At 37.0% G+C, this 22,725-nt stretch overlaps 6 protein-coding genes, 1 long non-coding RNA gene, 1 other non-coding gene and 1 pseudogene across 11 annotated transcripts; 5 read left to right on the top strand and 4 right to left on the bottom strand.

The window, feature by feature from the left end:
• Positions 1 to 283: 283 nt before the first annotated feature.
• On the bottom strand, positions 284 to 1,932 carry LOC104703422 (cytochrome c oxidase subunit 5b-2, mitochondrial). The gene is made up of 6 exons (XM_010419433.3): positions 1,654 to 1,932; positions 1,387 to 1,472; positions 1,062 to 1,112; positions 890 to 956; positions 723 to 802; positions 284 to 630 (listed from the first exon to the last, which is right to left on the bottom strand). The coding sequence occupies exons 1-6, from the start codon at positions 1,826 to 1,828 to the stop codon at positions 574 to 576; spliced, it is 516 nt and encodes a 171-aa protein (XP_010417735.2). The 5' UTR covers positions 1,829 to 1,932; the 3' UTR covers positions 284 to 573.
• A 452-nt stretch (positions 1,933 to 2,384) lies between these two features.
• On the bottom strand, positions 2,385 to 3,926 carry LOC104703420 (protein DUF642 L-GALACTONO-1,4-LACTONE-RESPONSIVE GENE 1-like). Its single transcript, XM_010419432.2, has 3 exons — positions 3,701 to 3,926; positions 3,115 to 3,612; positions 2,385 to 3,025 (listed from the first exon to the last, which is right to left on the bottom strand). The coding sequence occupies exons 1-3, from the start codon at positions 3,777 to 3,779 to the stop codon at positions 2,493 to 2,495; spliced, it is 1,110 nt and encodes a 369-aa protein (XP_010417734.1). The 5' UTR covers positions 3,780 to 3,926; the 3' UTR covers positions 2,385 to 2,492.
• Positions 3,927 to 7,359: 3,433 nt separating this feature from the next.
• On the top strand, positions 7,360 to 8,426 carry LOC147941913 (uncharacterized). Its single transcript, XR_015560798.1, has 2 exons — positions 7,360 to 7,677; positions 8,086 to 8,426. It is a non-coding gene; the product is annotated as an uncharacterized LOC147941913 (long non-coding RNA).
• A 969-nt stretch (positions 8,427 to 9,395) lies between these two features.
• On the bottom strand, positions 9,396 to 9,467 carry TRNAW-CCA (transfer RNA tryptophan (anticodon CCA)). Its single transcript has one exon. It is a non-coding gene; the product is annotated as a tRNA-Trp (tRNA).
• On the top strand, positions 9,407 to 11,043 carry LOC104703418 (uncharacterized). Of its 2 annotated transcripts, none has more exons than XM_010419430.3 (5): positions 9,407 to 9,776; positions 9,985 to 10,068; positions 10,195 to 10,297; positions 10,427 to 10,616; positions 10,699 to 11,043. In XM_010419430.3, exons 2-5 carry the CDS (start codon positions 9,988 to 9,990, stop codon positions 10,706 to 10,708), a joined length of 384 nt encoding a protein of 127 aa, XP_010417732.1. In that variant the 5' UTR covers positions 9,407 to 9,776; positions 9,985 to 9,987; the 3' UTR covers positions 10,709 to 11,043. The 2 variants fall into 2 exon arrangements, with proteins under 2 accessions (XP_010417732.1, XP_087312758.1); XM_087456632.1 differs by having other exon boundaries at positions 9,566 to 9,811.
• LOC104703419 (uncharacterized) lies at positions 10,987 to 11,887 on the top strand. Its single transcript, XM_010419431.3, has 4 exons — positions 10,987 to 11,126; positions 11,232 to 11,322; positions 11,482 to 11,544; positions 11,635 to 11,887. Exons 1-4 carry the CDS (start codon positions 11,080 to 11,082, stop codon positions 11,782 to 11,784), a joined length of 351 nt encoding a protein of 116 aa, XP_010417733.2. The 5' UTR covers positions 10,987 to 11,079; the 3' UTR covers positions 11,785 to 11,887.
• Positions 11,888 to 12,208: 321 nt separating this feature from the next.
• On the top strand, positions 12,209 to 14,891 carry LOC104703417 (pentatricopeptide repeat-containing protein At1g80270, mitochondrial). Of its 2 annotated transcripts, none has more exons than XM_010419428.2 (4): positions 12,209 to 12,335; positions 12,518 to 12,583; positions 12,754 to 13,318; positions 13,417 to 14,891. In XM_010419428.2, exons 2-4 carry the CDS (start codon positions 12,555 to 12,557, stop codon positions 14,662 to 14,664), a joined length of 1,842 nt encoding a protein of 613 aa, XP_010417730.2. In that variant the 5' UTR covers positions 12,209 to 12,335; positions 12,518 to 12,554; the 3' UTR covers positions 14,665 to 14,891. The 2 variants fall into 2 exon arrangements, with proteins under 2 accessions (XP_010417730.2, XP_010417731.2); XM_010419429.3 differs by having other exon boundaries at positions 12,221 to 12,335; positions 12,515 to 12,583.
• Positions 14,892 to 18,618, bottom strand: LOC104703416 (uncharacterized). The gene is made up of 5 exons (XM_087459846.1): positions 17,178 to 18,618; positions 16,768 to 17,078; positions 15,946 to 16,677; positions 15,322 to 15,849; positions 14,892 to 15,236 (listed from the first exon to the last, which is right to left on the bottom strand). The coding sequence occupies exons 1-5, from the start codon at positions 17,440 to 17,442 to the stop codon at positions 15,120 to 15,122; spliced, it is 1,953 nt and encodes a 650-aa protein (XP_087315972.1). The 5' UTR covers positions 17,443 to 18,618; the 3' UTR covers positions 14,892 to 15,119.
• LOC104703415 (glycosyltransferase family protein 64 C3 pseudogene) lies at positions 18,594 to 20,773 on the top strand (annotated as a pseudogene). Its single transcript, XR_015562588.1, has one exon. The product of XR_015562588.1 is annotated as a glycosyltransferase family protein 64 C3 pseudogene (transcript).
• The last annotated feature ends 1,952 nt before the right edge of the window (positions 20,774 to 22,725 follow it).

Genomic DNA, 22,725 nt, shown 5'->3' with positions numbered 1-22,725 from the left:
TTGTTATTTCCTTTCTTTCTTTTCTCATCGAAAGTAGTATATTTCAAAAGGAAAATTAAAAAAAAGGAAAATTTAATATGAAATATCATATATGGATTTATTTCTTCAATTCACACAAAAATAATCAAAAAGTGATATTTGTATATGTTTAGAAATATTTATCTAGTTTGTAAGAAATGGTTTCTTAAAAGTTTTAGATTTATTAACTGTTACATTTAAGCTTACTTTTTTTAATTTCACCGCACTGTCACAGCAAACCAAGTATTACTATTACCCTTACTTATTTGTCACCATTAACACTATATTTTGAAAATCACATATAAACACAAATCGTTGAAGAGCATAAGAAGAAAGAATGATTGTAGTAGTAGTAGCATCTCTCAATTATTTGGCAAAAAAAAAAACACACAAAGCCGACAAGCGCCTGAAGATTGCATCTATTTTCGTCTGTTTAAAACAATCGCTGAAGCAATTAGTAGAGCAAGCAGGGGGAATGAGATTAAAACAAAACGAGGCTTCACGTTATTCAGAAGCCACAACTCTTTCTTATTACACTAGATTGTTTCCTTTGGATCAGTGATGGTCATCGCCATGTCCGTCAGGAGGTCCTCCAGGGCCGACCACTTCAAGCTATATTCAAAACCATATTGCATTAATCAGTTAATCTAACACCAGAGTACTTATGATGGATATAACAACCTACACTATGCTTGATGGCTAACCTTAAAATACTGTGTACACACAGGGCATTCAAAATGCTTGCCTTTCTCCAGCCAGAACCAGACAACATCATGCTCATCCTCTGAAGTTACAAAATGAATCAAACCTCATACTACAATCCTTATATCTAAAAATGCACAACATTTGAAAGCAAAAATAAAAGACCCACCTCCTTCACCTCCAGGGCAACCAACTATTCTCATGTCGTAGTAGGATTTGACAACAGCAGGAGCTTCCTGAAGAGCAGAAAACATAACAACCAGACAAGATTCGAGAGCTTCGCATCAAGAGATTATATATAGTCTATCAATCTTTTTATAATAACACTAACAGTAACACACCTTTGTTCCAAAAGGCCCTTCGGGAAAGTCTATATCGTCCAGCTTCCTTCCCTGTGAAAGGTAAAATATTGGCAATCAGAATCAAAATCAATACACTCATCCTATCTTTGATAATGACTACAGTATATATGATCTGATGATAGATCCAAAAGGTAATCACTGAATACACACACTCCTACATATTATATATCTTGAACCACAAGCTCTAAAGCTACAGAAGGATGTTGGTTAGCTAAAATCTCTAAAAATCATCTGACTAAAAACGCAAGAACTCAAAATCATCAGTGTTTAAGTTCCTCTTTAACTATATCATTCATCTGTGTACCTCCAATTCGGCTTCTAGTTCCTCTTTCTCGTGCCCAGTTGCAATAGGCATCACATCTTCAACACGCTTCTTCACAGCACTATCCGCTGTAATCAAACAACACAAATTAACCAGCTCGTCATTTTTAAAAATCTATCTTGCAGAAACCGAAACACAAATTACAGAATCTGGTTTCAACAATCTAAAAAAAAAGAAAGTCAAATCCGTTATAGATCAAAGACAAGCACACGATAAATCACCAGATGAAAATAGAGATCCATAAATTACCAGCAGCGGAGCCGATTTGACGAGATAAAATCGAGGAATAGGCGGGAATGGAGGAGGCACGAGTCGAGAGAGAGAGGTGAGTGGACTCGGCCACGGCGTGTCTGCACGAAGGAGCCGCGCAGGAGCCAACGGCGGCGATGGATTTAAGATGCGATGAAAGGATTCTCCTCCACATAATGAAAGCTAGGTATATCGTTTCCGATCTCAGATGATTCTCTCAGTCTCCGACTACTTCTGCTGCGAACGGAAATGATAGATATTGATTAAACAAAGACAAGACACCCCCCTTCGATTTTTCGCATGGGCCTGCTTCTGGGCCTGGATCGTCCTACTTCTTGACCCATTATCGAAAATGGAATATTTTACTTCAGTTGATTTTTTAATTAAGAAGTATCATTTTTCTTATGGAGTTACGGAATATGTATATGGGGATCTGATAATATATTTCTTAAATTTTTATTGGCTATTAACGTTGAGTTAGACAATAAACCATATTCAAACGACGATTAATTTAGTTAATAAAACATGTTGGATTAGAATATTAGATCGCTGTATTTGTAAATTTAAGAAGTACATTTTTTAATTATAAAACCAATCGAATATTTAACTTTCAGTAGATTTTTTAATTAATAAGTACATTTTCCTGATAATATATTTCTTAGTTTTTTTTTTTGGCTATTAAAGTTGATTTAGACAAACGATGATTAATTTAGATAATAAAAAATGTTGGATTAGATCGTAAATTACGTTTTTTATTATGTAAAATAAAATCTTTCGAAACATGCATAAATTACAGTTAACCACGATTTGACGACACCAACTTCGACATTTGTCCGGCTTCACCCTCTAAGTTTCCCAACCGCCACCAGCCTGACGTCATCGATCACAGGACCACATAGCGAGCCAGAGTGATCGCTTTTCATATGGTAGAACGTGCTCAAGAAAGTGACACGTGTCCTCGCCGACGCAGCCTTGAACACAAGCCTTCCCCGTTTGAACCCACCTTTCCCTTTAGACGCGTAATCCACCATGGCTTTTCCCCGTCCAGCTAACGCCTCCACTGTCATTGGTCCCTCGCATCCGTCTCTGGCGTCTCCAACGTTGAACGTGAGGGCGTAGAATTTGTTCACTGACGTTCTTACGATCTGAGAAATGGCGCTCTCTTTGCCTGCAACAAGCTCGATGGCTCGGTGTCCTTCGGGGACAGCGAAGTGTGCTTTGTCTACGTACTTCACGGCCTTGAGAGACTCGATGATCCAACCGGGCAATGGACTGTTATCGTCCTCGATGAACGGTGGGATCAGCACTCCCCATTTCGCCTTGGGAAACACGTAAGGTCCTTCCTCGAAGTTCCCATTCTTTATCAGATTGTCTACAAACAAAAAAAAAACACAATTAATTTAGTTAACCGGATTCGGTTTACTCTAAAAACAATACCATGATCGGTTCCGGTTCACTTACTGCTGGAGAATCTGGGAGGGAACAAAGCCTTGATAGCAACGGCGTCGATCAACGGTCCACAAGCCGGGTGCTCCTCAACACCAGGGTTATGGAATCGGATCTCGATTTTGGGTCCACCAGCTTTAAAAGCCCAAGAGTATGAGTCCCAACCATCGCTACCATACATCGTCTGGATAGGGATCACACCTGACTCATGGGTGACAGAGATGTTAAGCCGCTCGTCCTGAGCGCAGGTTCTAGCGGCGCTGAACGTGATTGAGTACAGACGGCCGGGTATAACGGAGATTTTCTGGGAGATTGAGGCTTCGTTGCCTAAGCGAACGGCGGATGAACCTTGCGGTACGACCAAGACCATGTCGTCTTGTTTTTGTCCGGATTTGATGTACTCCACAAAACCGGTTATGTCCCAATTTGGTACGGCGGTTCGTTCTTTAATCATGGATCCTTTTAATTGGGAGAGTTTAGGACCCAGCTCGAAATTACCGTTTGGTAATAAACCTGAAAGCACCAAACGAGAAATGTTAGTTAGTTATTAGTTCATATATCATATCAGGTTTGAGTTGAATGAGCTTAAAAGATTCACTACCATCACGGATTGGGACTGATAACACGATGTTCGAAGAGAGGAAGAGGAGAGCTACGAGGAGTGCGGCTTCTTGGTACATTGTATGTTCGTTGGACGAAAGATGTCGATTTTGTGAGTACTATCTCTAAATGGTTGAGGAAGGGCTTGGGTTTTATGAGTTTGAGTTTAGAACAAGAACACTGGTTTTGAGGAAAACCACGAGAATGCCACTGGAAGCATCGTGGGTTCTGTTTGTCAGGTGCCACGCAGACACATACAGCTAGGTCAGGAAACATTGACTTCATGATTGGAAAATTTCCGTTTCTTCGATGCATTGTTTAATTTGCCTTTATTTTAACAATGATTATAATTATTTTTTAAACAACGTTTATATTTAACCATTGGCATATTGGCTTGTAAAATGAAAGAAATAATGTATGTTTGACTTTTGAGATGTTTCAGAGACTATAATTACTCAAAGTTTAAACGTCATATGTAACAAATTACTCAACTCTAACAAATAGATACTCTCGTATATGTTGCGACAACCCAAAAGTTAACGGAAAAATTATGTACTGTTTCGAATAAAAGTAAACAATTAAAATGAAGTAAAAAAGAATCAACGGTATGATACATATAAAATATTAATCACATTCTTATGAACACGTGCAGGGGTAGGTTGTTTTCTGGTGCAGGCACGACTGCCGACTTTACCACCGCATTACAAGTTTCGATCAATATTTCCAATGTCCCAGACATGTATATATTGTTAACATTATTATAATATTCCAAACTCATCCGAGTATCTTCAATAAAATTCTTAGCTTTACTAACCAATTTGAACTATGCATGAACAATTTGTGGTGGTTAAATTATGGAGTTGGACTAAAATTTGAATGTTTTACTACGATTTGAATCATATTGGTCACTGACTAATTGTGCATATCTTAACCCTTTTTCAAAAAGACTATTGTGCTTGTCTTAAGTAGTAAAATAAATCACGCACTCCGCATATTTCGGAGATTTAGTCAGGATCAAATTGATTTGAACATTTTCGATTATAGTAAAAGAAATTTACGAGATATTTTAAAAAATTGTACATATTTGTAAAGAAATTTTTTTGGGTTCATCTGAACCTCTTTTATTCATCCTCTTTTAACTAACCAATCAAAATACAACAAAACATTATATTATATTATATTAATAAAATATATCAAAAATAAAATGAAAAGATAAAACAAATTAAGCAAACAAATTCTATAGATTTTTTAATAATATCGGTTTGGGTTTATAAAAGAATGGTTAGAGTGTAGATTTTACGGTTAAATAAAATTATATGTCGGTTTGGATTTACAAAAGAGTGATTAGGGTTTAGATTTTAAAATTAAACAAAATTATTTATCGGTTTGGGTTTACAAAATAGTGGTTAGGGTTTAGATATTATAATTAAACGAAATTATATGTCGGTTTGGGTTTACAAAAGAGTGGTTAGGGTTTAGGGTTTAGATTTTACATTCAAACAAATTTATATGTCGGTTTGGGTTTATAAAATAGTGGTTAGGGTTTAGATTTTACAATTAAAGAAAATTAAATGTCGGTTTGGGTTTATAAAAGAGTGGTTAGGGTTTAGATTTTACAATCAAACAAAATTGTATTTCAATTTGGGTTTATAAAAGAGTGGTTAGGGTTTAAATTACACAATTAAACAAAATTATATGTCAGTTTGAGTTTATAAAAAAAAATAATTTGAATATAGATATTATAATTAAAAACTATAATATAATGTTTAAAATTAATAACTTTAAAATTGAATGATATACATATTTTGTTTTTTTAATTAAAAATTTGTTTCCTTAATTAAGAGGGGGTGAATAAGAGAGGTTCACCCATAGGGGTGAATCCAAAAATTGTCCATTTGTAAATAATCGTTTGGACTTTGGAGCATATATCGTAAATTGAGGTTTTGCTATCACTACTACAAGAAAACATGCATTTTGGGACTACATTTTGTGACTTCAGTCGCAAAATATAGCGACGCTTTTGAGACTAATTTGCGACGAATCAACGACTATAAAAAAATTGGAGAGAAAAACGTCGTTTATTAACGACGAAACATATATGTCACAAAATGGTCTTAAATTAGTGACTACAATAGGACTAATTTGCGTCGAAAATAAATTCGTCTCATAGTGGTCACAATTTTGCGACTACTTTGTGACGAACTATATAGTCGGTAAAGAGAGTCGCACAAACGTCGCTTATTGAGGACTTATTTGCGTCCACATTTTGTACCCCTCTATAGTAACAAAGACGTCACAAATTGCAACGATATTGTGACTGATATCTGAAGACTTTGCGACTAACACCTGATTTAGCTACACTTTTAAGACTGTTTAGTCACTCTCTATATTTTTTATTTTGAAATTTCACATTTGAGATTCATTTACATGTTTAGGTTGAAGTTTATGCTTTGTTTTGCTCACCTTATCAATAATAACTTTCTCAAAGTATTAAATTTCCATGACTATAAACTAAACATCCATAAGTTCAAAATTTATCTTTAAGTGGTACATCTTCTTTAATATGAGAATGTGTTGCAATGAAGAAAAATTCAAAACTAAGTGAAGTAAACATTGTTTTACTAAATCTTACTATTACATGTACTTTATACTACCGATATGAGTTCTCTATAGTGATTTATATCAACAGTTTTGTTCATAATGTGTAGAATTCAAGATTTTTATTTTGTGACGTATATATGGTAGTCTTAAAATGGTCACATATTGCGACTGATTTGTCACTATATTACGACTATCTCAATTTTTCACTCTTTTGCTAGCAATTAGAAACCTGTTTTGCAACGATATTGTGACTGATATCTGAAGAATTTGCGACTAATACCTGATTTAGATACACTTTTAAAACTGTTTTTAGGAAGACTGATTTAGCTACACTTTAGCTCACTTAATCGCAATTGGTACTCTTATTATGAACTAATCAATCTTCTCAAAGATACTAATTTTTAGGAATCGATATTTCTTTGTAAGTCAATGAATTTCTTAATCTGATTGAATTTTTGAATAAGAATTTAGGGTTTATGGTTTGGGATTTAGGGTATAAGAGTTTATAAGGTTTGAAGTATATGTAAATCTACTTATAATATATATACAAATACTAAACTCTTAATTGTAAATTATTAAATTTTCTACTTATAATAACAATGAAAATATAGAAACTATTATTGTTTTATATTGTTTTATTACAAAATAGAAATAAGAATGAAAGCAATAGAGTCTTTGATGTTAGGGTATAGGGTATAAGGGTTATGATTTAGGGTATAGGGTTTGAAGCTAACCATAAACACTAAATTTTGAATTGTAAATTATCTAACACCAATATCATAAAATATATCAAAAATAAAAAACGATTCATCAAGTACAAAATTAATCTAGTAATTTAAAAAATATATATTTCAAGTATTACAAATTTTAAAATGTAAATAGAAAAGCTGGTTTCTGATTGGTTAATCCATAGAGTTAAGGATCACCTCTTATTAAATACACACCGTTGATTGTATTAAAATCAATGGACTACCTTCCTTCCTTCTTTCTGACTTCCCTTCGCTATCTTACGCTCCTCTTTTCTCTTTTTTTTTTTGTGTGTGAGAGAAACTCTTCCTCGATAGCTTCTCTCTATGTCCACGATTTTTCATTAGCTTGTCTTCTTCTCCGCATCGATTTTATCAGCCAATTTCCCCATCAGTATAGACGCAACCAAAGACCAAACCCAAGGCAAAATCGGATCATTCGTAGCAATCGGAGGAAGCGAAATCACAATACCACCACCGAAACTTACTTGTTCATCGGAATCAAACACACTCAGTATCATTCTGTGATTGATTTTGGTTTCCGTTTGTTTTTCCCAGGGACAGATGCTGGTTCACTTTCTGGGTTTATAGCCAAAAGTCTTTCTAATTTGGATTCTCCCCTTCTCTTCAGGTCAGATTTGTTTCGTTCTAGCTTTTGTTCTTGTGATATTCGGTTAGGTTAATGACTTGAATCTTCTGCTAATTTTTTCTGTCTCGTTTAGGTTATTGATTAAGATCTAAGATGAGATTTAGTATGGCTTTTCTCAGATTGATTTTGAATTTGATTTATGTATGTGTTAGGAGCAAGTGATTAGAGTAACTGAAACGGAGACATCACATGTATATAACTCAGTTTTCTTCATCACTTGTGAAGTTCTTGGTTCCTCTTCCTCTGATCCTTCTAATAGATTGTGTTTGGTATTTGTTTTTTTTTATTTACGTTGTTGTTTGATGGTGAACTTTGCAGAGAAAAACCTCAGCTGGTGATTCTGGGACCATATGTCTGTCTGTTTATGTTATTTCGGTTTCTTGATTTCAGGTTATCTAACAAAATACTGCTTCTTGCTTGTGTTTGACAACTGTCAAGAAGGCAGACAAGCTTGAGTTCACTGAGGCGTGGCAATTGTTATTGGTCTCTGCATTTGCGTTATATGACTCTATGAAGAAATAGAGAGTTCACACAAATCCAAAAAGCTCTAAGGTGTTCTGCTGATGGAATGGCGTTGGCTGTTAAATAGTATGAATTGGAGATCTACGAGAGTTGTATTTCCTCTCATTTAGGATGATCTTTTGTGTTTAAACTCTTTTAGGATGATATTATGGTATGATTAGGATGATGTTATGATTAGTATTTTTAATCATCATTTTCTTTTTAATTAATAGCGTTTTAAATTGGAAATTAACCAAATAACAAACATGTGACCAGTTTGTGACCAAACCAAATAACAAACATGTGACCAGTTTGTGACCAAACAAAAACTCTAAATTCAGACTTTTGTAATTAGTTCCAAAATTGTTCCGCTATAGAACTCTAAATATGGTCACAAAACAGTCTGTAAGTAAACTTGGTTGCATTTCAGTCGAAAATGTGCAACTCTAGCTACAGTCACTTAACCGTCGCTTATATATGACTATACTTTCTAGTCGGAAATCAATCGCAAATTAGAGATGATGTTGTGACCGTTTTATTTTGCGACCGTTTTTTAACGACTCCCAAAAATGATCGCTAAGAAGTCGCAAAACCCTTATTTGCGACTACTTAGCGACTATTATAGGAGTCGCAAACGGCGTGTTTTCTTGTACTGTATGTAAAACAAGTTTACAGTTTGATATTATGTAACATAAGTTTATATGTTTGGATTTGGTGATATTAAATTTAATATTTACAACCTATACCAGTTTAGATTGGTGTCATTATTAAGTGTGTTACCATGTTTAAATCCGCATACTATATTGCATATTGTTATAATTAAGAATCAGAAAAGAAAATAATAGGTTCAGGATTCAACTCAAAAGCCAATTATCAATGAGTTTAACATTGTCTATGTCATTTGTATAAAATAATTCATTACAAGAGCAAAATATGCGGAATGATACAATGGTGCAAAGAGGGTAGCAGCAGATAGGGAACAAGACAAATCTTTAGGCTATACGTTGACATATAACGACAATTAGTTTTGGGGGGGGAAGGAGAACACGTGCGAGAAGGCTGGAAAGTTTGACTTGTCGTAACGGCAAAGCGAAGCATCTCTATCGGTAAACTAAATACAATGAGCTAAAGTAGTAATGTATAGGTTATTATAGAAAAGAGGAAAAAAAAACAAAAAGAGAGGATATATTTCGGGGGATTGAACCCGACGTGAATCGAACACGCAACCTTCTGATCTGGAGTCAGACGCGCTACCATTGCGCCACGGATCCTCGGTGCTTACTTCTCTTCAATTAACTAATTATATTATTACACTGATAAAACCCCCTTTCCGATTCTAATAATTTCCCGACGGAACAAATTAGGGTTTATCTTCGTCGATCTCTCTCTCTCTCTCTCTCTCTCTCTTTCTCTAGAGTCTTGTTCGTTTCTGACTCCCTCTGCAACTATCTCAGCGTCGTCGCTCTACTCGCCGGAGTTCCCCCTTAATTACAAATAGATTGCTCGTGAGGGATAGATAGGCCTATATCTCTCTGCCACTTTCTCCGCCGCCGGAGTCTCTTTAATTCCTTACTTTTAAGGTCGATTTTATATTACAGACAACTATGTATGTAATGTATGTAGCTTACCTCCTCCTGTTAGCTTAAAGTTTTGAACTTTCCCCATTAATTTTGTATATTAGCCTTAGGATTCTGGGCTTCTCTTCATTAGAAATAACTAACTGGTCTCTTAGTGAATGCCTTTACACCTGATCTCTGAATCTTGGAAACATGCTTCTTCTTCTCTTAGGCAATGGAGGAATTAAGCCAAATCCTCAAGACCAATAGCACCGATGATCTCTCTTGGTTCTGCTCTCTCTCAGAATCTGAGCTGGTATATACAGTTGTATTGTTGAGGCAAAACCTCTTGAATTGCCCCTTGTTTCTTCAGTCAAGCAAACATATTGATCCGTGTTAGTAATAATGTCTATCGATTTCCGATGAACATTTTGTTTTGCAGGATCTGCTCATCAGCTTAAAGAAGCTAGCTATTCAACGCGCCAAAATAAGTGGTCACCAAGAACTAGCTGACAATTTTGATCTTAAGCTGCTCCGAGCTCTAGGTTCTCTTCTTCATCTCCGAGACTTTTATAAAAATGTCCCAGCACTATCATTAAAGTTGTTATTATCTTTTTACACATCAGAGGATTGTTCTGTGAAGCTTTGATCTTATGAAACATGGTATGTCGCAGGGCTTGTGCTAATGGAGTATGTAAGAAAAAGGGTACGAGATGATACTTCTCTTGCCCCAAGTGTTGTTCATCAACTCAGTCTTTTGGATAATTGTAATCTGTTGAAAACGCATGTCAGCGATACTATAGACATTGAGGAGATTCTGACTGGAATCTGCAAAATCAATTCAAAAAGGAAAGCGCGGAAAAGGTTGGTAGGGAGTCTAAATAAACAGAGGTAGTGTCTTCCATGCTAAGCTGAGATATTTATGCTTTTCTTTTTGTGTTTGAAGGAGGCGCTAGGAAATAGTTGTTGCGATGGGGAAATCTGACTGCTTAAGAGTGAACAGTGAGAGGAAGAAATGGGGAGCAGGGGGCACAAGAAGATGGATTTGGCCAAGAATGCAGAGCATGTTCTTGAATACTATTGATCCTATTCTCTGGTGTTTCGGTTGACGCACGGTGGTTGCAACCGTAAAATGTTTGTAATTTAGGATGGTTTTCTTACTTGCTGTGCTCAGTAGTTGATATAGCAAATTAATTAGCTTTACTTTGTGGTCTCTGGACAAAATTTTGAAAAGTTGTATGTTAGAAGACATGGATTTGTTGATCTGATTGAAAACAACAAAGTTCGTTTATCCTCTATGTGTTGGTTATTTAACTGAAAACAGGTGATGGCATTTTTGTTGAAGGTCAAGCGAGCAAAATATCTATCAAGCACGTAGGTGGATGTGGAAGCTCTTTGATATCTCTCAAACTCGTTTCTTTCAGATATCCAAATCCAGTTTGAAACTCGTTGATGATTTTTGGTGTTTGTGTATTACAGGGTCAAAAAGGACTCTGCAACAAACATTCGCAAGCACCACTGGTTACTGGAACAAAAGCTCCTCAACTTTGTGGATGCTTTTCATCAATACGTAATGTCTGATGCTAAGTGACTGGTTATAAATTACAGTATAATTTTTCTCGTGAAGAGTAATATTAGTCTGTGCAAGAGTTGTAGCAAAATTGGAAGCTGATCTCATGGCTTGGATAAGATGAAAAGCTTATCATGCTTAACTGGATTTTGTAAACAGGTCTATCACACTGCTGTGGTGTTATCGATTCAGCGGCAATGCTTTGTGGTACAAGAAACGCTGGTAATGGACAATTAATTGGATGGTTCGTGAAGCACATAATATGTATATCTGAAATGATAGACTCATGAAGACCAAGTGTTTCTTGTATAGTGGGCAATCATTGGGAGTCGGATCAACATGATTATCTGTTTAACTATAGAATTCTACTCAGTACAACAGACACTGAGCAGCGGTGGAGCAGTTTCAGGCATCAAGGCTAGATGTGAAATGGAAATAGACCGCATCTTGAAACAATTTTGAGGGTTGTATTGCTTTACTCCTCAGAGTAAGTAAATCTAAAAGTGGAGTACTTGTTGTAATTTACTAATTTTGATGAATGCTTAATGGAACTTGCATTGCTGAATGTGGAAGATTTAGTGACGAGCGAGAATTATCACCCATTCACCAATATTGGATTGTCTCAATTCTGTCCTCCCTCGATCGTGGATGTTAATAATAAAGTTAATTGTTTATGAATAAGATATTGTAACAAAATGAAATAATCAATGCTTTTTTAATACGCAGTATTGAATATTTTTTAATACGCAATGGCGTCTATAATTAAGCTGCCATTTAATTTAAAATGAAATTACGATAATCAAAGGTTAAAGTTCTGATTTTAATTACGAAACCAAAACCAAAAAAAACCTTGTTAGAGGGCAAAATGGTCAAAACAAGGAATACGTAAAACCCTAAAGCTTAAACCATCATCTACAGTCTTCAGTTCTCTTCTCATAAACCCTGTGAGACTCTCTCTCTATCCCATTTCTTGATCGGCTCGCGCAGTGCACTGTCTGTCTGTTAACAAACACGTAATCGTCTCTTCTTCTGTTTTCCTTCTCTATTTCGAGTTCTCTTGTTTCTTTTTGGGGTCTGATCTGATGGTTTCAGTGGAAAGGCGTAACCTTTCTTACGAATCTGTGATGTAATAATATTGCTTGCTATTGTTAATAATCTGATCTGATATTGGGTTGTGTTTTTCTTCAAAAAGCAGGTGATTTCCAGAGAGAGAGAGAGAGAGCAGAGGAAGCATGTTCGCTCTTTCCAAGGTTTTGCGGAGGTTAGAAGAATCTCTCAAATTTTGTGTCTTCCTATCTTTTGAAATAGATTTCGATTAAATTGAAATGTTTGAGCTTGTGGAGGGCTTTGATTTGCCTTGAAAATGCCTTTCATTTTTTTTTTTTTTTGCCAATTTGGAAACTAAAAGCGCAACGATTTTTGTTTTGGCAGAAGTCAGAGACTCCGTTTGGGAGCTTGTTCTTCTGCTGTCTATTCTATAGATATACTCCAATCCGGAGGAGGAGGAGAAAGGACCTTCTTCACTCTTCAACCCTCTTCTGTTGTTGTTTCTTGTAACCGTGAAGCAGCTCTGCCAAGATTTGACGAGATCTCCTCTCTCAGTCAACGTGCTTTTTCCTCCAGTGCTGGCACCAAAAGTGATCAAGAAGAGGATTATGACCTCGAAGACGGTTTCTCTGAACTCGGAAGTTCTAAATCAGGCCAAGATACAAGTAGCGATGATGATGAGGCCGCTCCTGAGGTAAAGCTCTCCGCTGATGAAGATGACAGTGAAGAAGAAGAACTTGAACTTGACCTCACTGAAACCGAGGATAGTAAAAAAACCGTAGAATATAAACCATCTGAGCTTTTTAAGACCATTGTCTCCGCACCAGGTCTCGCTATTGGTAGTGCACTTGACAAGTGGGTGGAAGCTGGAAATGATATCACCCGTGTTGAGGTTGCTAAGGCTATGCTTCAGCTGCGCAAACGTCGCATGTTTGGTAGAGCTTTACAGGTTTTTTTGTTTTCTTACTTCTCTTACTTTTGTTATTTACAATTTCTATCTCAAATTTTGGGTTCAAGTGCTTACCATTTCTTTTCTGTTTTGTATAGATGTCAGAGTGGTTGGAAGCAAATAAGAAAATTGAAATGAATGAGAGAGATTATGCTTCTCGGTTAGATCTCACAGTTAAGATACGTAGCTTAGAAAACGGAGAAGCTTACTTGCACAAGATCCCAAAATCTTTCCAAGGGGAAGTGATTTACCGTACCCTATTGGCCAATACTGTCGCTGCTTGCAATGTGAAGAAATCTGAACTTGTCTTCAACAAAATGAAGGACTTGGGTTTCCCTCTCTCTTCATTTACTTGTGATCAGATGCTTCTCCTCTACAAGAGGGTCGACAGGAAGAAAATTGCTGATGTTCTATTGCTCATGGAGAAAGAAAACGTCAAGCCCAGTCTTCTCACATACAAAATCCTCATTGACGTCAAAGGTGCAACAAATGACATTAGTGGGATGGAGCAAATCCTGGAGACAATGAAAGATGAAGGTGTTGAACCGGACTTCCATACACAAGCTATCATTGCTAGACACTATTCGGGAGCTGGGCTCAAAGACAAAGCCGAGAAAGTCTTGAAAGAGATGGAAGGTGAAAGCTTAGAGGCAAACCGTCGTGCATTCAAAGATTTGCTCTCCATTTATGCCACTCTTAGGAGAGAAGATGAAGTGGAGAGAATTTGGAAGATCTTTGAATCAAAGCCCCGCTTTGAGGAATCCCTTGCTGCCATCCACGCTTTTGGAAAGCTCAATAAAGTAAAAGAAGCAGAGGCCATTTTTGAGAAGATTGTGAAGATGGACAGGAGAGCTTCTTCTAATACTTACTCCGTTCTCTTGAGGGTTTACGTAGATCACAAGATGCTCTCAGAGGGTAAGGATCTGGTGAAACGAATGGCTGAGAGCGGTTGCAGGATTGAGGCAGCGACATGGGATGCACTCATCAAGCTCTATGTGGAAGCTGGGGAAGTTGAAAAGGCTGATTCTTTGCTGATCAAGGCATCGAAACAGAGCCATACAAAACTGATGATGAACTCCTTCATGTACATCATGGACGAGTACTCAAAACGAGGAGATGTTCATAACACAGAGAAGATATTCCAAAAAATGAGGGAAGCTGGGTATACATCTCGGCTTAGGCAGTTCCAAGCCCTCATGCAGGCTTACATAAAAGCCAAAGCCCCTGCATATGGAATGCGAGATAGAATGAAGGCGGATAATATCTTTCCAAACAAATCCATGGCAGCACAGTTGGCTCAAGGTGATCCATTTAAGAAGACAGCTATCTCTGATATTCTGGATTGAGTAGTCTCTCTCCCGTTTGCTTTTCTTCTTTGTGCTTGCAAGAAGTATCCCATTTGTCCTCCTAACGTTTAGTTTGAGAGAGTAACGTTTAGTTTAAGAAGAGTCTGCTTAGTTGCTGTAATTTTTAATGTTTATGTTGGGTTCTTTTGTGATCATCATCACACTTGAGAGACCTTGAAGCCTCATGATCATCATATTTATATACCAACAGCTGCACGTATTCCATATTGGATAACTCCACTCATGTTTTAATTGGAAAATAAATAGAATACTTCAAAAACCATGATAAAACTCAAATGAGAATAACAGAGAAGGTTACAATAACTCTGCATATATCATGAACACAAATTTATGAAGACCATTTTAAAATCGCCCCAACTTCTTTCTTTTTAGGGCAGGCAAAAAAAGGGCACAAACACTATCAATTGAGAGCTAAGACAACAAGAAGTGATCACTCAGTCACTCACTCCACTAGGTACAAGTCTACTAATGAATGGGGACATGGCTGCAAGAAGCGCCTTGGGACACTCCTCATGTGGTAGATGGCCGCATCCTGAGATTGCTACTAGCCTCTGTTTGTTGGCATGTATAATATTAGTTGAGGCAACAAGAGAGTTTGATGTGTTTAATTTAAATATAATATTAGTTATGACTTACGGAGTTTACGAGTTTTGAAGCCATGACTTGGGAGGACTTAAGCGAAACAAGTGCATCCTCTGCTCCAGCAACGACTAATACTGGTAAATTTTCCACTGCCTGGAGAAGTGACAATGCATTATGAGTTGGAAGCACCATCTCGGATGAGAGTCTGCCTATCTCGTGAAGTGCCTCATCCCAGCCTTCCACATGAAGTGGAGCCTTGTATAGCCTTAAGACGTCTGATGTCATCTTAGATGGGTCATACCAAGCTCGGCGATTCACCACCTGAGCTATTTCAGTGCGTAAAAGCGGGCGAACAAGGTGTTTCTTTCCAAGTGATGTATGCAAAAGTATTCTTGCAAAAGCTGGAACTACTTCCCTCGTTAAGCTTACATTAAGCAAAATCACTCCTTTAACTTTGATGGAATCTTTTGATTCTACCAATCTCTGTGCAGCCTTGAGAGCAAGCAAGCCTCCATCATCATGGCCAACCAAGACTACAGAAGCAAATCCCATTTCTTGGCAAAAAGCAAGAAGCATATCTACCTGGAACCCATAAACAGATCAATGAGTGTTTGTTAACATTTCTTTCTAAGTGCAACGACAAAGCTCCCATGAGTCTGAAATTGAACTGAAATTTACCTGATTTTCCAGAGTGTAAGGGTTTGGCATCTCTCTAGCTTCCAAATCCTTTTTATGAGTTCTGACTGTTAATCCCCATCCAGGCCTGTCAAATGCAGTGACAACACATCCAAGCTGATGGGAGAGAGAACCCATCACATGTCTCCAAGAAAACACTCCTCCGCCAAATCCATGGACAAACACCACACCAAATTGACCGCTTCCATCCACATTTTGCTGTTTCGTGGCACCAAAACTGGACACATTCACGTCATCCTCTCGACACCCATCTTCCTGAATATCTTTGAAAAGAAGAGAAGAAGCATGATCTAACAGAGGGTCGTGCAAGGAAGAGGAAATGTTGATCAGACTGCTATAACTCCTATGGTGGTGGTGATGATTGAGCTTGTTTCTTGTGACCATGCTCAATAAATTCCTGTCAAGCTTCAACCGTCCCGCCATTTCCTCTGGTACATTGAGCATAGAATTGGTTTCAAGAGAAAGAGTTGAGGAGATGGAGTGTTGCGGAGGAGAACCAGGTGTGCAAATCTTGTAATGCAGAGTGAGGCCTCTGACATTGATGAATAAGCTTTCAAGATCAGCAAGCAATCTGACAGGGAGCTCTCCTTCATCATGGGATGCTGAAGAAGGCAACTTTCGTCCATCCAAGATCGATGCCTTTCCTACCAAAGGAATGGGAGAACGTGGGACTTTATGGTAACCCCCAGATAAGACACTTTTGCACGAAATAACCTATCACACAGTCAATAAGATATTTAGTAGATGATCTTCAACTTAAAAAAAAAAAAAAAATCATAGAGGATGGATAATTAAGAAACTCACAGATTCAGGGTCAACTCTATGATACAAGAGTTTCCTCCTAGCTCTGCAACTTGTTCTGTAAGAAACAACCATATGACCAAGAGCAAAAACCAGAGATGAAAGGAACAAAACAGGCATCCCCCAAGACTTCTTGAGATGGAGTCGTTGCCTTGCCGGAGATGATGACGAGGCTTCCGCAATAAGTTGAGAGTTAGCAGTAAAAACGCAAGCTTTAACTGAAAGAAGGATAATTGAAACAACAGAACACATGGATACAGTTCCGAGGTAAGGACCGTGCGACACCGCAGGAGCATCAGAGAGAGAGTAAACACCTGTTGTGTTTGATGAAGAGATGAATAATAAATATTCGAGAAAACAGAGCATTATTAAACTAGCTAGAGGGTAGAAAGAGAAGAAGGAATATTCCATACAAATGACAAAGAAAGATCTGACGAGGGAGACGAGAGGGATATCAGTCAAAGAGCTCTTGAAAGCGTATCGCGTAAGATGCTCCTTAAAGCCGTAGCAGGTCAAACAGGTGAAGCTTGAAAGCAAAAAGGTGGGAACCAAGACGTCGCCGATGGCTACAAGTACAGGCAAGGACGAAACCAAAAGAGAAACCAACATGGCAACCATGAAGAAGAGCGTCCTTAAGCATCTTCTCGCTTTATCTACCATAAACCAACCTTTCCCCATTGCTTTCTTTCCCCGACAAAAAAAAAGAATATACAAATCCGAGAATCGAAGATCACACCTCCGGGATCAGACTCTTTTTTTTTTTTGTCTCCTTTGCTTAAAAAACTAAATTATGTGGGGGTTAGAGGAGGAACCCTAACGAGAAGAGACGACCAACAAAAATCCACCAACTTCGAAGGATGATTTCGCGACGAAGATGGTGGCGAGTTGGCCATATATGCCTTGGATGCAGAGAGAAAACAAAAACAAAAAAGTGACCCCCCTTTTTGTTATACGCAATGAGTGAGAAAAAAAAAAAGAATGAATCAGAAATAAAGAGGGAATGCCATTGCTACGATTCTGATATCGAAGAAGAAAAATTTTAGGAATTTCAGAATCGCAGGAACGGCTGCGAAACAACAACAACAAAGAAAGAAAGAAAGAAAGAAGAAGAAAATAAAAAATAAAAAAAGGGAAAAACTTTTTGGTGGACGTCGATCCGTAATTTTTAAACTTTAAAAACAAATTAAACAAAAATCTCCGTTTTCTTCTGCTCTTTTTTTTCTACAACGTTTCTTTTTTTTTAAAAAAAACATACATTATTATTATTATACTCTATAGTACCATACTTATAATTAAAAACAAATTTTAATTAATTATTTTGTAAAAACAATAAATATCTTGTTTTTTTTACATGACTTTGTTCCTACGGACCATTCTATCATAAGTCTTTTTATTGGACTAATCTACCCTTTTTATTATGGAAAAAAAATAATAAAAAAACCTAAGCATAGAAAGACACTATACTTAGCAGTGCTATTTTTCTAAGAAAAACCAGTGTTGTTGTTGTTTCTATTTGTGGAAATATTGTTTCTGTAAAAAGTAAATTCTTTTTCTAGAACATATATATATATAAACAGAAATTATACGTTCATGACAGACTTGTTTTGTTTATTTGGAATACACACTCTATATAAGACTGATATTTTCTATTATTAGGATTTATTCACCTAGATCTCTTATTATTCCAAAGCTTTGCAAACTATTTTACAAAAAAAAAAAAAAAGAAAAAAAAAAAAAAGCTTTGCAAACTAAATTTAAGATAGAAAGAAAGAATAATTTAAGCAAAAAACAGTGTAGCTGACTGTAACAGTGACAACGGCCTGTTTTTTTTTTTTTTTTTTAAATTTTGTGACCGTTGTTAACTTTTCAAACTTGCTTAATAAACAGACAATACGGGCTGGGCCATCCGTTATTAAATTACTTGGCTTTTCACATGTAATGCAACATTAATAAGCTGTCACCAAACTATCTTGTTGTAACAAGATATCTTGTCCAAAACTATACTAATAATTAATGTCTTGTTTCGGATTACATAATTCAACACACAAAGTTCAGTGGCAAATATATCATAAAATACTTGCTAAGCTAGCGTTAGTTGGTGGAAGAAGGTTTTGATGAATGATGATGATAAGTGCTTTAGTTTGACCAGAGAGACAACCCAAATGCATGAAACACCACCAATCCACACAGAGACATTACTAATAGTAATAGGGAGATTGCATAGAAAAGGCAAACTACCAACTGAAAAGAGCAAAGATCACGTGCATGGGTCCCAAATCCCCACTCCTTCTCTGCTCCAACTTTCACGCTTTTTGAGCAGCAACCTGCTGCCGCATCTAAAGCTGCCCGAGGTACAAATCCCCTCGTACTATAATAATAGCCAAAAGAAGATGTTGTATTGGGCTTTGTTTGATTTGTAAACTTCATTGGGCTTAATTACATTCTTATAGGGCTTTAATACTGAAAACCCAGCTTTGATTACTTTAGGCTTGACTTTTTGCTCCCCAACTAGTCATTCTGAAGTTCAAATCTCTCCGTCGAGAGATTCCGATACCGGAACACCGCTTCTGCTTCTTCCGAGGTAAATTTTTGATTCCGATCGTTCTGCTCTGTTTTCATCGATCACATTGATAAGAAGAAGAAGAAAAAAAAAAGAAACTAGGGTTGATATGGGAGTAATAACGGTGTGGATTGCTTTCTACTATATCTGGTTCATGTTCGTTCTAGTCTTTGTTACGGATCTCGTGTTTTGCCGTACGTTATCACTTGATCCGGATCCGTGTGACTCGATGAATCAGAGAGAATTTGAGAAACTCAGATCGGATCAGCTAACCGTTCTAATCAACGGTTACTCTGAATCTCGGATTCCTCTTCTGCAAACCATCGTTGCCTCGTATTCAGCAGCCTCAGTCGTATCATCCATCTTAGTCCTATGGGGTAACCCTAACACACATGACCAGGTTCTTGACCAGTTATACCACAACATGACTCAGTATTCGCCTGGTACTGCTTCAATCTCTCTGATTCAGCAATCTTCGAGCAGCCTCAACGCCAGATTCCTACCTCGTTCCTCTGTAGACACTCGTGCTGTTCTGGTATGTGATGATGACGTCGAGGTTGACCGGAGATCGCTGGAGTTCGCATTTTCCGTGTGGAAGTCTAATCCTGATCGTCTTGTTGGAACGTTTGTGAGGTCACACGGTTTCGATTTGCAGGGGAGAGAGTGGATATACACTGTTCATCCTGATAGATACTCTATCTTGCTGACCAAGTTTATGATGATGAAACAAGATTATCTCTTCGAGTATAGCTGCGGAGGAGGTGTGGAGATGAAGGAGATGAGGATGATTGTGGACCAAATGCGTAACTGCGAGGATATACTGATGAATTTTGTAGCTGCGGACAAGTTAAGAGCAGGGCCGATCATGGTTGGAGCGGAGAGAGTTAGGGATTGGGGAGATGCGCGTAACGAACAAGTTGACGAGGGAGTAAGAGATGTGGGACTGAGCAGTAGGAGAGTGGAACATAGGAAGAGAAGAGGCAATTGCATTAGGGAGTTTCATAGAGTTATGGGGAAGATGCCGTTAATGTATAGCTATGGTAAGGTTGTGAACTCTGTTGGGGAACAAGGACTATGTCGTAAAGCAGGAAAGCTTGTGTTTTGTGACCGAGACTGAACGCTTTCTCAAAGCTTATTATGCGTCAGAATGGCTCGACCTAAAAGAATGTGCGAGTTCATCATCGCGTCGCGTGTAATAGCCAACAAGCAAGTTAGCAGCAACATGGAAACGAAGCATTCGAATAAACAGAGAGTAATAGTGTAGGAATGAATTTTGGTAAAAGAAGAAGCTGCTGGGCTCTGAGACTGAGAATATAGGAAATTTTGTAAACGGGCCTTACAAACTACAAGGCACAAATATCTCACCAGACTCAAAGAAGTTACAAATTAAAAAGCATAAATGTAAAATGTAAAGTTTTATGTGTAAAATAACTAGGATGTTTTATAGCATTACGTAAACCGTTAAAACTAGAAATCATTGTAAGCTAAAAAAATTGTTACCAAGAACATATGCATATACAGTACTAACTAACTAAGTAGAGGAAAAAACAGCCATATTTATTTCTATACGAGCAATGTATGTAAATACATCAAAGTGAGTGTATTTTTGTAAAATTATAAAATAAAATGGTAAATGTATAACGTGCGGGCGTTACCTACAAGCTACAACCTAATATTATCATTATGTACACTACTACAGAGTACATACAAAAAGAGGTGCTAAATAAATAGCTAAAAATTAGCGTGGCAAAGGCGGAGCCGTCGGAGGAATTTGGTTTTATGAAAGAAAACAAAAAAAAAAGGAGAGAAATATCTTGGGCAGCTGTCACAGCCGCAGGTAAGGGGAAGGTGGTGACGTGTCGCCATAAAACACCGATTCTGTTTGTATTGTTTAATTTATTGTCGCATTCTTGCGTATATGTCTCGGTAAAAGCGCCTCCTTAAGTACATATCTTCTAGAACCGTTAACTTTTAGACAAGTGGAAGATGTCAGTACCGTTAGCGTTGGCCTTGTTAAAAAAGGTTACCACTACTTCTCGTGAAATGATTTGGACCCACTTTTATAAGTGTTAATGTTTGTCATACCCAAAAAAAAATGAAAATAAAAGAAGGGAGAGGATCTTCTTTTCCTAAACAAACAAGCTCTATTCCATTGCATGCCTTTCCCTTTGGATATTTTTCTTTGGCAACTAGGAACACTGACAATCCGATCCATCGCTTTCTTATCCCACGGCTCTCAGTTATCCTCTCAATTTGCTTTGCAGATGTACGATTCGTGATTTTATTTTTTACTCAAGCAGCACAGTTGTTTTTCTTCTTTATTCTATCAAATAAATTATTCTAGTATCTTTTGGCCAGTTGTGATACATCCCGAAAGAATCTACGCAATAATTGAATTAGGAGTACTAGAAAACGCAATTTCTAAAAGTTTTATAGTTAAAAGTTAAAACATTACTAACTCAATACTCACACGTTAACATGTAGATTTCTTATGTATGTATATAAGAACATGAGTACAACTTTAACAAAAAAAAAAAAAAAAAAACATGAGTACATCGCATGCAAGATATATGATTGTTTGAACATGATTTTAAACATGTGTTTTTGTTTCGCACTATTTTTGGTGGACCTCTAAATGTTTTTTTACGGGTTCAATTCAACTCCAATAAACAAGCTAGCGATGCTGCCCGAGGACCATTCGAATAGAGTTGGTGGTGGCTTATTCCTTCTTTTTCTTATTATTTCAAGACTTTTATTTTTCATAATTGAAGCAACGGCATATCACCTACATGTGCCTCTTGAAAAATATGAAACCACCATCTAAGTTCTCACCTTATATCAACGAATGGACCGCATATATGTTTTTTTTAATTGGTCCCTGGAATAGAATTATTCGATACAAAAGTTGGGTGTGCAAGAAAAAAAAAAGAAAGAATGCTGAAAAGGACAAAACATTCCACCAAAATTTATAGAGTCTGGTCATCTTATTTCCTTTGACGTCCTAATTTTGGGCCGCCGGCGTCGGAAATAAGCGGTCAACTTGGATGAGGATGCAAATTCTTCTACGTTTTAAAAATGTGGGAAAAATTGACATCAAAACAATTGAGTGTAGATGACTAATTCATTATTCCACCAATTATGTAAAATCATAAACCTCATATATATATATTTTGTTTTGACCTTTGACCACATATATATATATATATATTTACTGAAAGGTATTTTCTTTTGCATTATTATTACCCAAGCAAGTTAACAAATTAAAAGTAAAATTAGAGATGAAAATTATTGTGGGTAACACTGTTTTAAACTCCATCAGATTTTGAGAAGCCACAAATGAATATATTTTGTTAATATTTAAATGACACGTGATTGAATTTTTTTTCTTTTCTTGGCAAGTG

The sequence above is a fragment of the Camelina sativa genome, chromosome 7, assembly GCF_030686135.1.
Source record: "Camelina sativa cultivar CO46 ecotype springtype chromosome 7, ASM3068613v1".
Taxonomy (NCBI): Eukaryota; Viridiplantae; Streptophyta; class Magnoliopsida; order Brassicales; family Brassicaceae; genus Camelina; species Camelina sativa.
This window is presented reverse-complemented; position numbering and strand designations above follow the sequence as displayed.